The sequence below is a fragment of the Nothoprocta perdicaria genome, unplaced genomic scaffold (assembly GCF_003342845.1).
Source record: "Nothoprocta perdicaria isolate Ctin4 unplaced genomic scaffold, notPer1 scaffold_185, whole genome shotgun sequence".
In the NCBI taxonomy this organism is placed as follows: domain Eukaryota; kingdom Metazoa; phylum Chordata; class Aves; order Tinamiformes; family Tinamidae; genus Nothoprocta; species Nothoprocta perdicaria.
The window spans coordinates 62,555-78,503 of NW_020455038.1; the positions used below are offsets into that span (position 1 = coordinate 62,555).

General features: G+C 40.0%; 1 protein-coding gene across 2 annotated transcripts in view; it reads right to left on the reverse strand.

The window, feature by feature from the left end:
- ZNRF3 (zinc and ring finger 3) overlaps nt 1–15,949 on the reverse strand; it is a 66,762-nt gene that overhangs the window by 723 nt on the left and 50,090 nt on the right. Inside the window, exons 3-8 of one of the 2 annotated variants that reach the window (XM_026036749.1) lie at nt 8,619–8,693; nt 6,935–7,066; nt 5,909–6,019; nt 4,982–5,149; nt 3,101–3,203; nt 524–2,266 (exon numbers count right to left, since the gene is read on the reverse strand). In XM_026036749.1, coding sequence (XP_025892534.1) covers nt 524–2,266; nt 3,101–3,203; nt 4,982–5,149; nt 5,909–6,019; nt 6,935–7,066; nt 8,619–8,693 — 2,332 coding nt within the window. Of the gene's footprint in view, nt 1–372; nt 2,267–3,100; nt 3,204–4,981; nt 5,150–5,908; nt 6,020–6,934; nt 7,067–8,556; nt 8,694–15,949 lie in introns of those variants that run through there. The other variant, XM_026036750.1, reaches the window with a different exon arrangement.

Consider the following 15,949-nt stretch of genomic DNA (forward strand, 5'->3'; position numbering starts at 1 on the left):
GACAGTTAATACCTCATTCCTTTTTTAAAATCTTTTTCCACTTATGTAAACCCATGGTAGAGATCTTTCCACATACTCTCCTGTAACAATCTCAAGTTTTTCATTTTAATTTTATCCTCCATCTTGTCAGTTCCCTTCCAGCACTCTGCCCTTACTGACTCCTGGCACTTTCCATTTATACTCACCATGGCTGCAAGGGCTATTTCAGTGGCCCTGGTTGTTAGAACTTTCACGGAGGCCTAGTATGAGCAGACACCTTTTCCCCCACTCTTCCCCACCCTCTGGAAGGATGAGTATGAAGGCTTTGAACTATCACCATCTATCCATCCAGTTGTAACCAAAGAGCAACGGTAACAAGAAAAGAAAGTATCACTCCTGGGTGGAGAAATAGTCCTCGATTTACTCTTAGGTATAAGAAGGCAGTAACCTCTATGGCTGCACATACCTGGGCAGCTAGAACCTTGCAATTTATAATGCTAGAACAGAAAGTTAGTGAGTAATAAAAAAACAGCACATGTATTACCTGTGATCGTGGTCACCATCAGCTTCGGGGAGTTTAAAGTGGGACTGGGAAAGAGCATTCTGGTTTCCTCCTCCTGACACAAATTCTGACACAGGAAAGATGATGCCTCGTAACACACCTCCCTCTCATCCTGTACCTCTCCTAAACCTTGGCAGTGCAGATAAGTATCTAGCTCAGGTGTTCCATCCCAGGAACTGCAGCCTCCTGCGTAGGTCCCTTGGCACTCCGTGGGTAAGATCAGCTCACAGTCTCTGTCTTCAGGAATGATGGGAATGCGCTGACCCAGATCACATACACCCTTACAACAGCTTGGCAAGGTATCATCAGGAAGCGTGTACTGCACATTCACTGCATAGTCTTCTGTATAGCAGCCACCACCTCCACTGCCATTGTTGCTACTACAGGCTACCTGCTTCTCTTCATAGAAGCAGCACGGCAGCCCCTCGTATTTTACCCCATCTGTCCTATGCAAGTGGTCCGAGTTAATACTATACAAGCCCTGCGTGCTCCCTGACTGTGGCTCCATCCCTGGGCCACATGTTCCCCATAGTGGAGACCTAAGGAAGAGTGCACTACAGTCAGCTGCCCCATTACTAGGCTCCAGGGTAGCGTGCTGGAGTTCAAAGCAACAGGCACATGCTTGCTCCATAAGTGGCCCTGTTAACTCTGGATTCTTCCAGTTCCTTTTAACATCCAAGGCAGCACCAGGACTGGCCTCAGATCCTCCCTCTGAGGTAGTGCCATGTGGATCCCTGTGTTCTAGTGAGGAATTACTGCTATAGTTCATATCCATGCTGCAATTAGACAGTTGGTCCCCTGAGGAAGAAGCTGGCACAGGCTGGCAGTCAGCACCCACCAGGCTGTGACCATGAGCTGGAAGCTCGTCCTGATGGGGGCCTTCCAAGAGAACAATTGCACCCCTATTTGCACCACCAATCTCACCCACTCGGCAAGGGCTCTTACTACGGTAAATATATGGATCGTAGTCACTGCTCAAAGAGCTACGGAAGGTGGAGCAGCTCCCATAAACCCCCTGATTGCTGACCTCAGTGCAGTCAACCATGGAATCACTAGAGGAGCAGTGGCACTGACCAGAACTGCTACTGCTGCTGTCACTCCCAGGGCAGTCAGCCAAATATCCACTGCATACCGAACGATGACCATGATAGCAGCTAAAGCTGGAGGTACTGCCGCTCTCCAAACGGGAAGAGGGCATGACATGTACCACTGGAGGGAAAAGAATGCTGCTACCAGGATGGAAGGCACGGGAAGGACCCTTTGAGGAAATGCCAGCTGGAGGCTGTCCATCTTGCTCAGGGTAACTAAGGCCTTGGAAGTAGTAGTGCTGATACATGGTCTCATACTGAGTAAAGCACGCTGCCTTGGAAAAGTTGCGTCCTTGGAATTTGGGTCTTCGGAAGGTGTGAGCTGGAGAGTAAGCCCTATGTTCCAGGCTACAGTGATGTGTGTTTAAAGCATGGTCCAAATGAATTGGCTGATAACTTCGGATATAGGCTGAGGACTGGGCTGAGTAGAGGCTCTGTTCACCATGCCGGTCAACAGTTAGTACCGTGATTGGGTTTCCATGAGGGTCCATGCTTGTCCGGGTAGGATATGCTGTAATCTGGTTTGCTCTGTGTACTCGGCCAGGATAATGTACAGGCAGAATCACCCTCTGCTGTCGGCCGCGTGCTGGGTTCGTGGGTTCTAGACAGACTGGACCTGCACTTCCTTTCTTCTGTTCTGAGTGGGAGAAATAAGGAGGAAGAATTGGGGATAGGAGGGAGGAAAATGGAAAATACTTAATATAGGAATGACAGATACTTGCTTCTAAATTCTAAATTTGGGGCACAATAGAGTTAAATAAACAAAATTAATAATAATAAAAAAAGCATCAACATGTTAAAGAGAAAAAGAAACAATTCAAAACCAACTCAGTCAAGTGTTTCTGTCAGGAAATTTCTGAAATACTTCAGTGCATTTACTAGAAATGAAATAGCAGCGTAGTGACCGCAGATAATGTTCTTCTACATGTAAAGACTGCTACTTATACAATATTTTTGATCTTGCAGGTTAAGATGAAGGCTCAGAATCAGCCTTTTCACCATATATGTTGCTTTATGTAAATGTGGATTAACAGAAAACATTTTCAAGCAGTAGGAACTGGAAGAAGGAGAAGACAAGGAAAACCATATTCCAAGTTAAAACACAAATAAGAAATCAAAAAGAATGTATTTCCTTTTCTTCAAACTTCTTCAAAGTTGGAAGAAACTTTAACTTCAAAACCAATTCTTCCTGAATTTCTCCTTCTGCAATTCAGAGGCTGACCAATGCTGCCCTCTGCAGGGCACAGGGCCTTAAGCAAGTGAGAATCAGAAATGTGACTCATGTTTTTCGAGGCATGCAGTCATTTTTGAAGAACTTGCTACCTGTAAATAGAGTTGCAATAAAACAAAGATTATGGGCTCTATGGGGATGTACATATTGACACAATTTCTGTTTCCTCTTAGAAGTTATGAAATCCAAAATGGGCCACACAAGCAAGCATATGAGTGTCAAGTGAATGTCAACACTTACCTATAATGTTATGGCGGCAGTGAGGGCAGGTATGATGCTGCAGTAGCCACGGATCCACACATTTCTTGTGAAATCGGTGAGTGCAGGGAATGACGCGAAGCTCCTACAGTAAGAAAAGCAGGGACATGGTAAAAAAAGCTACTTAAGGAGTGAATTACCACAGTTTATTCCTATTTTTTTTCCAAATCGACCTACTAAACAGATTGATTCCTACTTTCAAAAACAGTGATTAAAAAGGAAGAAATGCTGTCTCTTTCAACAGAGTCAAAACTACAGTGACTAGCATGATTCAGTAGTCACTAAGATAATGTTTTGCAGACATGTTAGAACTCCACAGAGCAGCCCTACATGTCTTTAGGATGTTTTTTTCTAAGTACCCCTGCTCTAACACTTTGGAGGAGCCCATCATTAAAGTTTTCCTTAATATAGTCCATGAACTTTATTGGGGGGGGGGGAGGGTCCGTTTAATGTGCACAGTCAATAATGCTATATCTTATCTTACACATCTCTTATCTCTTGCAATTCCTGGCTAACAATAACAGTCAGGGCAAATGCCCAAGAAAAAGAAAGAACAAGACGGCATATATGGTACTTCATCTCTTGCCCAGCCCTTTAGCTATTATCTGTTTTGCATTGAGCATGCATCTATTCAGAAACCCTCAACAAATCTTTCTTCCAAACACTGCTCCAGTCTCCTCTTGCCTCAGGGGGTTGGCATTTGTAACACACTTTGACAAAGGAGTTCTAAAGGACTATTACCTGTTGGACGAGAACCACCACATTTTGTTTCAGATTGGGTCCTGTCAGCTTCATTTAATTATCCCCAGTCTTGGACTGGAAAACAATGAATATCTGATTCTTGTTCATGCTCTCCATTCATGATTCTCTATCATAAGAGATATGATCTAACCATAACCTCTCCTCCATATAATTTTTCTTCCCAGATCAGGACTAAATAGTCCTAGTCAGCTTAGTCTTTCCTTTCAAACAAGCCATTCCAAATCTTTGACCACTTTGTGACTGCCCTTTTCTGAAGCATCTTCATTTCCAGCATATCTTTCCTGAAATGAGGGGATCAGAAATGCAAATGGTATTCAATGATAGAAAAATCCCGAACTTACAAAATGGCATAATTGTGTTTTCTGTTCTGTTCTTTAGATCTGACTGCTACAAAGCAGTCAAAACTAAACTGAAATTGAGTCAAAACTGAACTGGTTTCTCATAGGTCCCTACAACAGCCTCAAGATATTGTTCCTGTATAATGCTCAGCTTACAACAGATCACCTTATATATGTGAAGCTACCATATGTTCTTCTCTTCATGCATCACTTCACATTGAAGTTCGCGTATGTATTTATTGTCCAGTCAGCTTTGTACCTTCTGCCCTCATTCTTGCTCTCTAAGTTACTTCCCATCAGCCAGCTTCATTAACCCTCTGCTCAGAGTTTGTAGCCCCCAGACACTGACAGAGATTATATTTTCTATTGCCTAAAAAATAATGAATCTTTTAAGAAATATTTCTGAAGAATATGGCCTCAAATTTATTTTTATATGGAAGTTTAAAGCTGTAAATTTTGACTGTCTTTGTTCTAGAAAGTAGGGAGCCTACTTTCTGTTTCATAGCCTTCATTGCTTCCTTACAGCAGGATTTTGCAAAATAAAGCAATCACCAGTGTTGCCTCACCTCTAGCTCTGTAACACACAAAAACCCTTGAGATTGCACTTGGGAACTGCAGAATGCAGGTGAGGCTACTCACTACAATTAGTCTGGCAGCCCTCCGCCTGAATACGCAGTGTACCCAACAGTCAGCTGTTTGCCACAGTGCCGAGAACAATTCAGTCCTATTCTCAGCCAGGTTGAAGAAACTACTTATCCTTTACCTCCCCATCAATGTACTTCTCCAAGCAGATCGCGCAGTCAGAAGTAGAGCTGCTACTGAGTGTGTCCAGTGCTCCACAACTACCTTCCCGGTGTCCCTTACTTTTGGACTTAAATTTCCTGGTTTCCATTTTTTCCAGTGCTTGCACTGCAAGCCTGTTCATAGAATTCTAAAAAAGAAAAAGAAAGAAAAAAGGGGGGAAGGAGAAGAAGAAAGGCAACACTGCAGCATAAAGGATTGTAGGAGCAGAGAAACACCACCAGATCACATTAACACATTTCAACACATCCAGTTCAGACTGATGTACAGTTTTAGATATTAAGCAGAGTGAAGGCTAACTAGGAATTTAGATCAGAAGCTTCATGAAAAAAATTGTGCCACTTGCATGAGTTAAATCAGATTGAAAGAGGGTAAAGGTGCACACTGGGATATACTGCAATTGCTTAATTGATAGTCACCAACTATTTAAGGCATCATATAGAGCTTGGTGAGGGACCTCTTTTTCATCTGTCAATATTGACTGTAATGCCTCATTATAGTATTGCTGCCATATTACTAGAGGCAGTATTTCAGACAAGAATTAAAATGAAATGCTGCTGAATTAATTCTATCAGTTCAGGCTCCTCCCCTCTCAAAATTTACTTTATGAACATCAACAATGGCAGTCTAGAAAGACAGTGAATTCTTTCGTTTTACATCATCCCTTTGTAACACTCCTACTATGTACTCTTAGCCAGTAGTATCTTGGATTACTACGCAAGACGTGCAAGTGAAGAGTGCTAAGTGTAACAGTACTTGCATTCCCTTTATACTTTTTATACGTATATATTAATGTCCTGCATTCCAGAAGTAGTGACCAGGTTCTATGAATAWAAGTAAGAGAAAGATGACTTTGAGCATTAAAAGAATATGTCGTTACCGGTCTTACCTGACTACGTCGCTGTTTCAGTTTGATCTTGACAAGAAGAATGAGGCAAACAAGAGATACAACCACAAAAAAGGCCAGGAAAATTCCCATATCAAAGTACTCAGTGGGTTGCTTAAAAATTAAAACAAAAATATTATTTTTCCTCTCTTTAGATCATATTCAAATCTATGTTCCTTTCTTTTCTCTAGTGTCTCAGTGGTTGGTTCACATATATATAGTGCCAAAGGCAAGAGTCAAAACACACACCGTTTTGCTCATTTACTATGATTCTATCAGACAAAACCAGGTGTTCATACTTTATAGCAAGGTAGCAAAATATAGACATTGGCAGTCATAGAATTGAGTTTTACAGTATCTCTGAACTGATCCTACAAAAAGCAGTATTTTTCCCCCAAGKGAATCACACCAATACAAATTTTCATGGCTCAGTGGTTTGCTTGCATATACACGAAAGCAAAAAATCTAAATTTGATTTTTCAGCAAAATTTCTCATGTGCTTTGTATTTCTTAACACAAGAATTCCATAAGAATAAAACAAAAAATAAAATGAAGACTGGGTAATGGCTGATGCTTAGGTTTGTTCTGCTTATGTAAACTACATGTAGGAAGTGTTTTTGAGAAAAAAAAATCATATTGTAAGTATAATTTTCAGATACCAAATAATCAACTCATGCTTAAAATACTATATAAGAATTAAGAAAGACATGTTAACAGTCATGTTATAAATCTGAATTCTGAGGAGCATGCAACAATTAATTTATTTAAGAAAAAGGAAAATTGTTATATAAAATAGCTGGCCATTTACAAATTAAAGAGGATCCTTACGAAAGACATCATGGATTACACTGAGGATGCAGTTACTTGCCTGATGTAGTTACTTAATTCTATTACGAATGTAGAATAGAATTTTGCATCTACTAGTTCTCACAGGATGCATCAGACATCTTCCTGACCAATGCAGTTAACAAGCGCTGCACAAAAAAGCAGCAGGGTGTAATACCTAGATAAAGTTTCTTAAAGTCTCACCCGTGGAGCACGATGTTGAATTCTCGCTCGCGCCACTTTCTGCTTGTTAACTATGTTCATTAGCTTAACCGCATCAGCACCTTTCACATACACCACTGGTCTCTTCAGGGGGTCTTCTGAACCTTGGTTCAGCTAGAACACAAAGGAATAACCTACTCAAAGGTATGTTTCCCTTTCAAAGAAAGGAAAGGAAAGGTGTACAAAGATTGAAATGACTCAAGCATCAGCTATTCTTTTCTAGTACAAATCTTCACCTAAGTGTTGACACGTTTGAGCCTGATTTTGATTTTTGAATTATTCTGATATTTTGATTGTTGTACTGATCTAAAATGTGAAAATAAGCAAATGATACCTCTGAACAGAGGCTTTAAGTGCATTATGTCTCAGTTCCTATAAAAATTATGTCGTCTATTTCAATAAAAATCAGGCTTGCAACTTAATAATTTTCTGAACCTTCTGTTATTTCAGCTTTGAAGATATACTTTTAATATACATATTTCTTAGCTTTATGAACTATCTCAAGTCAAGCGTGTGAACTCCTACTTCTTAGATTCTTTTTACCTTACTCATTTAGTCAGATCTGTAAATTCTGGTACTTAATTCCACAAATTCGTACAAGCAATTACTTGGGTTACAGCACATACAAGTAGACAGCTTAATTTGCCCTGCAGCAGACTTCCAGGTCCAGCTGAGCTCTTTTGAAAGGCAAAACCATAGGTCTGAGAACATTTCAGGTTGCAAGAGACCTCTGCAGTCCAGCCTCCTGCTGAAAGAAGGGTCAACCAGATTGCTCTTGAAAGCTTTTGAGAATAGAGACTACAAAACTTCCTCAGACAACCAATCCAAGCAAATTGCTGAACTGCATACTAGAACGAAGAAGAGCAAAGCAAGAGAATTGTGTTCTGCTATCAGTTTCTCAACTTTTGGTGATAGTTGTACCCAAGTTACTAACAAGTTACTATCAAGAACCAAGCATGGACAGCTGCTAAAAGTAGATGAAAGGGAGCAGCCATTATTGACTTAGCTTCCTAAGTTCAGAGCAGAGCTGCTGAAAGTAATTGCAAAATATATATCAGAGAAAATACTGGGGAAAAAAATCCCACAGATTTCAGTGTTCTGCAGATAAATTTTCTATGTACAAAAGAGTAAAAAATATTCCTGAGAATATCTGCCAGATCAAGATTGTAGCCTTGATACAAAGCACAGTTCTCAAAGTATCCATTGCACGGGGTATGGATTCATTTGTCCAACAGATGCTCATTTCAGCTTTTTTAACCTATATGTACCCTATTTGTCTACTAAAGATGTAGCCCAAAACCCATCAGCTGAGAAAGAAAAAAAAAAAGTTGTTTAGAACTCTTCCAAGATTCTTGTTTAGAACAAGGTTTGGAAGCCATTTTGCAACCTCAAAAATAGTGGTTGCTTGACAGTAGCTGCTTGGATTCTGGATTCTCAGCTCTAGCAGCATCCTTAAAAATTACCTCCCAAATTTCCCTCTTTCACATTCTCAGTACTGCCAGAACTTCTTGCCCACTCAAACAGAAATAGAAAAGCTCTGGGTCAAAGGTAGTATGTCATCAGGTACGTTTTGTTGTGATATGCTACATGCTCCCAAGTCTTACCTCAGCAGCCCTAAGAACAGCAAGCCCTGAGAGGCTGAATAAGGCTAGATCCGACTTCATACCTGATCAATGGCATCTGGATTTTCAGAAACATCAAAAATGACTGCTGTGGCTCCTCGCTGTACTGCTCGTTTTGCCTGCAATGGGAAAGATAGTATCCTCAGTTTCACCCCAAAAGACCACCTCTTACCTCAAAAATAACTCCTCCTTGTCTCCAGGCAGCAAATTTAATAGTGTATGGTTAAAAAAAAATAGAATAATTACAAACATAGGAGTTACTGAACCTCTACTGATTGCAGTTAAACTTCAGTATAGCTCCAGGTGTCTCTCTGTTCCTCCTTCAGACTTCTTTCCCCACCCCACTGTGTTTCTGCAAAGATGACACTAAATGTTCCACAAAGAACAAACTTTTTCTGCCATTTGTGATACAAAGTCATACTCCTTATTGTAGAAATAAAGGTGGACCAGGTTCAATATACCTTTTAAGTCTGCTGAGTCATACTCTCTCACAATCACCGTAAAATCTAGAACACTGCAATCCTTGTGTTGTAAAGTGCTTTTTTTTTTTTTTTTTTTTTTTTAAATCCTCATCACAGGTTATTTCTCTTTCTGACCATTAGAGGTCAGAAGTCTTACACATAACTCTTTCTATGCAAATCAGATCAAACCTTTAAGTGTAAGGCTTTTCTACAAATACACACTTCAGAATTGCAATCACGAACAGCACTGAGGAGGCGTTATAAAAAATCTTTTGTGATACAGAAAGCGCTATTTTAACGACTCAGGCATGGTATTTTTACCAGTGTTGGCAAGCATGCCTCTGTCTGTTCTGCTGAAGTGTGGCTCAACAGCTCCATAAAGCAAATGTTCTCAAGTATCTTTCAGAACTGTCACTACTTCTGCTGGATGCAGAATGCAAACAGCTATTTCCCCAGGGAACGACGATCACCATCACCACAGTCTAAACAGGAGCACCCTGACTCTACAGGGACAAGCAATCCCTGAAGTTAAAATTGAGATAGAGGATAAACTTATGAAAGGGAAGAATTATGAAATACCACTCAGTGTTCTCGTTAAAAAAAGGTGGGTCAAGACAGGGCTGCTGGCTTGAACATCTACAGGGCATTTTCTTGTTCTATTCCCGTATTTTGTTTTCATTTTAAACCTAATAAAGCACCTGAGGGAAACCAACTCCCAAATGGGGTCTCTGTCTCAGCCCAGCAAATATTTGTCCCCTTTGAAGTCAGCACACCTGGCTAATCACTAATAGCTGGTGGGCAGGAAGAATTAAAAGGAACCTAGTACATGTTCCTCATTGCAGAGACATGGCCCGAGGGAGGAAAAAACTCGCTCAAGTTTCCCTAGAAGGCACTTTTTACAGACAACCAGTGCTTGCAGAACTGTTCAGGACATTTAAATTGTTCTTTCAGGATGGTCAGTTGACAAGCAAGGCACTTTTGATCTTTGAAGTATCTTTGAAGATAATTTGTAGCTTGGTTCAGAAAAAAACCTTTGTTCTATGAACTCAGTGAATGAGCAGTTTACAGAACATTTTACCGTTAGATTTCCACGAAGAAGATGCAATCTCTATTTCCTACTTTGTGCTAGAAAAGTCCCAAATGAGTTCAAAAACTGTGGAGAAGTGTCCTGCCCCCTTCCTGTCCACACCAATTTATTGAACTTAAAATTAAACTGTACAAAACAACAGGAAAGAAACCTAAGTAACATAGACTATAACATTTTATATAAAACTCTTCAGCAATGATATCATACCTATCAGGACAATTTTCCTTACTGTTCTGCCTGATTTTTTCCACCTTCCTATCAATTACTCATAGTAAGTTTTATTTATGCCAGGTCTTTTTGGCAGATTAATAGGTGAAACAGATATGTACCTTCATGTTATAAAGCCAATGAACATCATGCTAACATGGAAATTAAATACCCCTGAATGACACAGAGCACTGGGAGATTTGTGATAGTTCCATTCAGCACTTCCATACAGCCGCTAAGTGTCGGTTCTTGCATCCTCTGCACAAACATTAGCACTCCTAGCCTGTGGCATGTGAGCAGAGCAGACACGTGCTGAAGCACCTCCCCACTCTGTGCAGTAAGGCTGGACCTTTAATCCTGTCCCTAAAAACACTTTTTAAGCAAAGTTATACAGATACATTCTTTACCTTCATAATATATACTGCCAAAGAAACAGAAAGACATTTCTCAATTCAATTCCCATGCAATCAACCAAGAGCAGTAAAGGTGCAGGTCCACCACTTATCCACTTCAGTGGATAAAAAAAAAAAAAAATACTGTAACTACATTCTTGTATTTTTTCTTTCCTTTCTCAAAAAGCAGTGCAAAAACATATACACAATCTCCTAGTCCTTTCCTGTCTGCATGCAGAGTTTGAAAACCTACACTGCCAAACAATGGACTCTGACCTGTTTGCTCTACATGGCCACAAAAAGCAAGTGTCACTTCTGGGACTTCTATTTTTGATGTAAAGTGCTCCCATATGCAGAATGGATCCGTAGGTATGTATGCTCAATATACATCAGCATCACAAAGTGCTCCATCATGCAAAAAAACTGATTAAAGAGGCTTACGTGCTTTTTTTTTTCTTATCAGCAGATTAGAAATGACATCTTTAGCAAGCCCTGTACTGTCAATTCACAAATTCCTTTGTCCTTAAATAAAAAATAAGAACAACAAACAGGTTGGTTATAAGCAGCCCTCTACAGGATACAGACAAGTAATCTGTTGTCTTACTTGACAAGCACAACTTTAATTTACTGTCTGGAATCAGTAAATTAAGGAAGTTTTGTGGAAAGGAATTATTTTTTTTTTACAGGGGCATGTGTTACAGCATTTCCCCCTTTCTGTGTTATTTGTAATGATGCTATATAAATTTGGGTTTATATTTGCAATCTATATCACCACATCTAGGTATTGTGGTTGGCATCTGTCTTAAAAGAAAAACCTCTGAAAACATTTCTGGTAGAGCACAGATGGCCAACAAAGAAGAGATAACAAAAAAAATGGATGTGATATAGGTGAAAAAGAAATCTTCTAACTTTCTATTTTGTTTTTATGTATGAAGCTTCAGATGTGGAACATCTTTTTCAACGAGTCCTCTGCTGTGCATCTCATCCTGATTACAGTTTGCAGTCCCTGGGAGAAGAAGAAGGTTTGTGCTGCTCACGGAGAGGCAAATTACAGTCTGAACCTCACATTACACACTGTGTGAGCTTGGAGATAGCTGAGGAAGATACGTTAAGTCTTCTTTGCTCTACCTCATTCCACTCTTAAGTTTCCTCAGTCTTAACTACAATCCAACGAAAAAGGTGCTTGCAGGTCTGGACACTTACACAAGGAAAAAAAAAACCTTTCAATTTTGTTTTTCACATCTTCTGAGCACCGATAACTTTCATAGATTCCTTCCACAGGTTTCCAAGTGCCACAAATACAGTCAGAATCACAGAGGCCAATGAAATGACAAGAGCAACCACCAGCATTCTTGGGCGGATTAAGATAAACAGATGGGGCATGTCAAGTAAGTCTGCTGTAAATAATCACTAGCAATCAAGATGAATATTAAATATTGTCTGAGATAAAAATGTGAAAGAATGTACTAGACCCTGCAATCTAGAGAGCATGAGAAACAAAGCATATGACAGAAGTATGAGTAAAGAATCCCCTCACATCTCCAAGCCTGGGGAAAATCTAGTTATTCCCTCAGGAAACTACAGAAAGACTGAAAGAGCTCCGTACTCCCTTCCAGTGGGCTTGACTAACAGAATAATTAAGCAGTGGCTTGCTTAATAAGACAAACTTTCAACACATGTAGCCAGATGATTATTCAACGGGTGGACTGTTTCCTCCCATTCACTCCGAACAGGCTGGAGGACAGGAAAAGTCAGAGCAGCAAGAAGGTCTGCCACCCAACTGACACAAAGACATAAAATACTTCAGACAAACATTTGGATATTTTAGAAGCATAACTGGGTCATCCCATTAAGGAGGGGAGGAAAAAAAGCTCAGCAAAATCTGTCAATGCATTTCAGAACTGCACCGGACTGGTTGCTACAAAGGCAATAAAGGTAGATATTGCTACTGAGGTCAATTTTAAAATACATCTGGAAAACTACCTTAAGGTTAAGATAAGCAAAGAAATATGTACCCTGTTTACCTTGAACTATCCATAACATGCTCAGCAGCAGCAGCTGTTGGGAAAAAGAATCTGCAGTTTGCCACAAAGACACCCCAGCATAACACTCCACCATAGTCTGCTCACGCCAAGAGTCCTGCACAAGCCCTCACCCTTGCATCAAATACACTGCTTTACTGCAGCAGACATCCTCTACATGCCTTTTCTCTCAGCATAACCAAGAATACAGACCAGCAGCACCCCAACACTACGGGCATCACTTTTGTCTCTCCTACTCAGAAATTTGGCTCAATCACCAAAGAGACCTTGGCCCTTGGGCTCCCAGCAAAGCTAGGAAGCCAGGACACAGGCCAATTCTGATGCAGAACACAGAGGAAGAGGAAAAGGACAAAATCTATCCTGCTAATGGCAAAAGTTACAAATTAACCAGTCCCCTTAACGTACAATTCCCCAGAAACACTGTGTTAGGCAAAAAGCAAGCAAGGCACCATTTCAAACCTCTTCTGAAATAAAGAAAAAGGAACCTGCAGATTTCACTCTCAAAGCTAAGGAAGGCAGTATCACAATAGAGCAGTCAAACACCTTAAGTATCACACTGGCATAAAACTCCTGACTATAGCCCTCAACTCAGCTCCTCTGGCACCTTTTTGTATTATAGGTGTAACCTATAGATACTGCATTACATGGCATCATGACAATTGCTCTATTGATGCAGTAGTGTAGAACTAGAAAATTCAAAGCAGTAGTATGAAATTTAAAAATATAACCAAAACTAAGAAAACAACATTACGAACATCATCTAGGAACATTCAGCTTCAAAAAGAGTGTCACTTAGGATTTTCTAATTTAAGAATGAGCTGTCTTGAACCAGATGGCACTCACAAAAGTGAATAGCACACCAGGCAAGTGTCCAGGTGCATTTATTTATGACAAATTATGGTATAACATGGAAATTCTGCTACATTTTGAACCCTTTCAAGTTTTTTCAGTACTTCAGAATTCCTATACAGAGTTACCTCCAAAACTAGTTTCTGGTAAAGAGCTAAAAGTTATTTTCTGAAAAAGGTGACAGAATTTTATGAAGATCAATCATTTTAGTGAAGCCCTTCTTGGAAGACAAACAATAATGTAAAATTGTCCCTTGATAGTAACTATTTTTATCTGTAAAACTCCTTTTACTCCCCCCCTGGAGCTCCTGACCCCTCTGTTAAGGTAGAAATATCAATATGGAACACTATAGAATACATATGTAACCCAGAGTATGTAACCCAGAGTGTAACCCAAGGGATCTGAATCTTTCCAAGTGAAGAAAAGTTTAAAAAATATCTTTGGCATAGAGTATAACACTATTAGTGCTTCTATGGAAACTTGAGATTTGTGCCTTCTCATTTTTCTTTCAGACTCATGAAATTAATTACTAGAATAATTTACCTGGATATTATTATTCAGCAGTAAAAGGTTACATGCCTCAYCTTAGTACTCTATCTAGCAACTTTCAGTAGGTTGGCTAATAAAATATGACATGGCTATTCTTTCAAACAGTGGTTCTTGGTTTTGGATTAGATTAGTTTCAAAGTCCCAAACTGTGGTGGGCCCATGTTGTTAGATTGTTGCTTCTTAAAAAAAAAAAAAAAAAAAGAGCGGATTCTTGTTACAAAGGGAAACTGGAAACTTTTCTCCACACAAGCAGAGACATAGCGGCAGTGTAACAGCCTCAGGGTAAGGATTAAAGAAAAAGAAAATAGAAACCCTTCCATCTCTAATTAGGGTCTTCATTTGCCAAAGAATCATTCCACAGCAGGAGGAATTACATTCAGCCTGTTGCTTGGATAACGTCTCCCAGCAGGTTGGCTCCTCAGAGGAGGCTTGTCTGAGCCAACAATTTCTGGTTACTTGGAGGCAAGCTGCCTGTGTATTGTTTTAACTAGATTTTTTTTTCCCCCTTCATGAAGAATAATCTTCTATTCAGAATGCAGAGATAAAAGCTTCATTTGGTTTGAATTTGTCCCCAGTTTCTTTCTCCCTTTCTTTTTTTAAACATGGGAATTATAGGTTCTGGGGTTTGCATTATTTCTCTTGCAGTCATCAGTGTTTTTCCCCCTCTGGCCACTTGATTCTTTGCCAATGAAGGCTGCTGTCTAGAGTCCAGCCATTCATCAGACCATACCTCATCATTAATACTGTGGTGCTGGTGGTCATAGACCATTGCTGGTGACAGGAAATCCTAACTTGCAAGAGGTTAACCACAGCCCATAAACAGCCAGGCCAGCTCATTAGTCCATCACAGACAGCCAAAGGGACCCTCTGGGAGTTTCAACACTCTTCATGGACTCAAGTCTATGTAGCTATGCAGCCTGGACTCCTGCAAAACAGGAGCTCACTGCAGCTTAAACCTTGAGCTCATTTCTATCTTTCTCAAGTTTTTTCTGTTTAAACTGTCTCATTACACAGTTGCTTTCTACCTTAATTTCAGCAGTCCCTTTGAGGAGAGAATTTAAACAACAGGTAAGAGAATTGACAAGCAAGCCAATTAAATTCTGGAATCAGGAAAAGTTAGTCTTGTGTACAGATCATATGACAAAAGTAGTAAAAAGGAGGAAAATAAATGGATCAAAGCCAAAGAGGGAACCCTTAAAGGAGTGGGATAACAGAGGCTGGATCAGGTCATGCAGTAGCTGATTTGTTAGTTATTTCATGGGTGGGAGGAAGGCACAGCCTTTCCATTCCCAGCTTGTATCAGCAAACTGTTACTAGCTTATTTTACTAACTTCCTCTTTGTGTTCTCTTTGCACTTCAATAGCAATCCATGAAAAAAGCTGTCTCTTAAGTTGCCCTCCCCCACCCCCGCCACTCCTCAGACTTGCTATTGCAGGTCTGATTACTTTAAATAAATGTCCACTTTTAGCATTGAGTCCTTCACAGTCCGTGTCACCATCTTTGCTCCCTTGCAACCAACTGTGGAACACAGTTGCTGCTCTGTTAATCTAAAGAAGCAGCTGTTCTTGTACAACATGTGTTACTGGAGTCTTYGCTCAGTCAGAACTTCCGCTGAAATTGATGGAAATTCAGGTTGAATAAAAGATTGAGGAATGATTTTTCTCAGTCAGATATGAGGCAAATATGCCTCACATTCAAATGATAATGATATGTAAATAATTTATGTCTCTGAAGCTTTTAAACATTAGCGTTTCTTTTGTGAGCCTCTTAAAACATCAAGAGAGACTT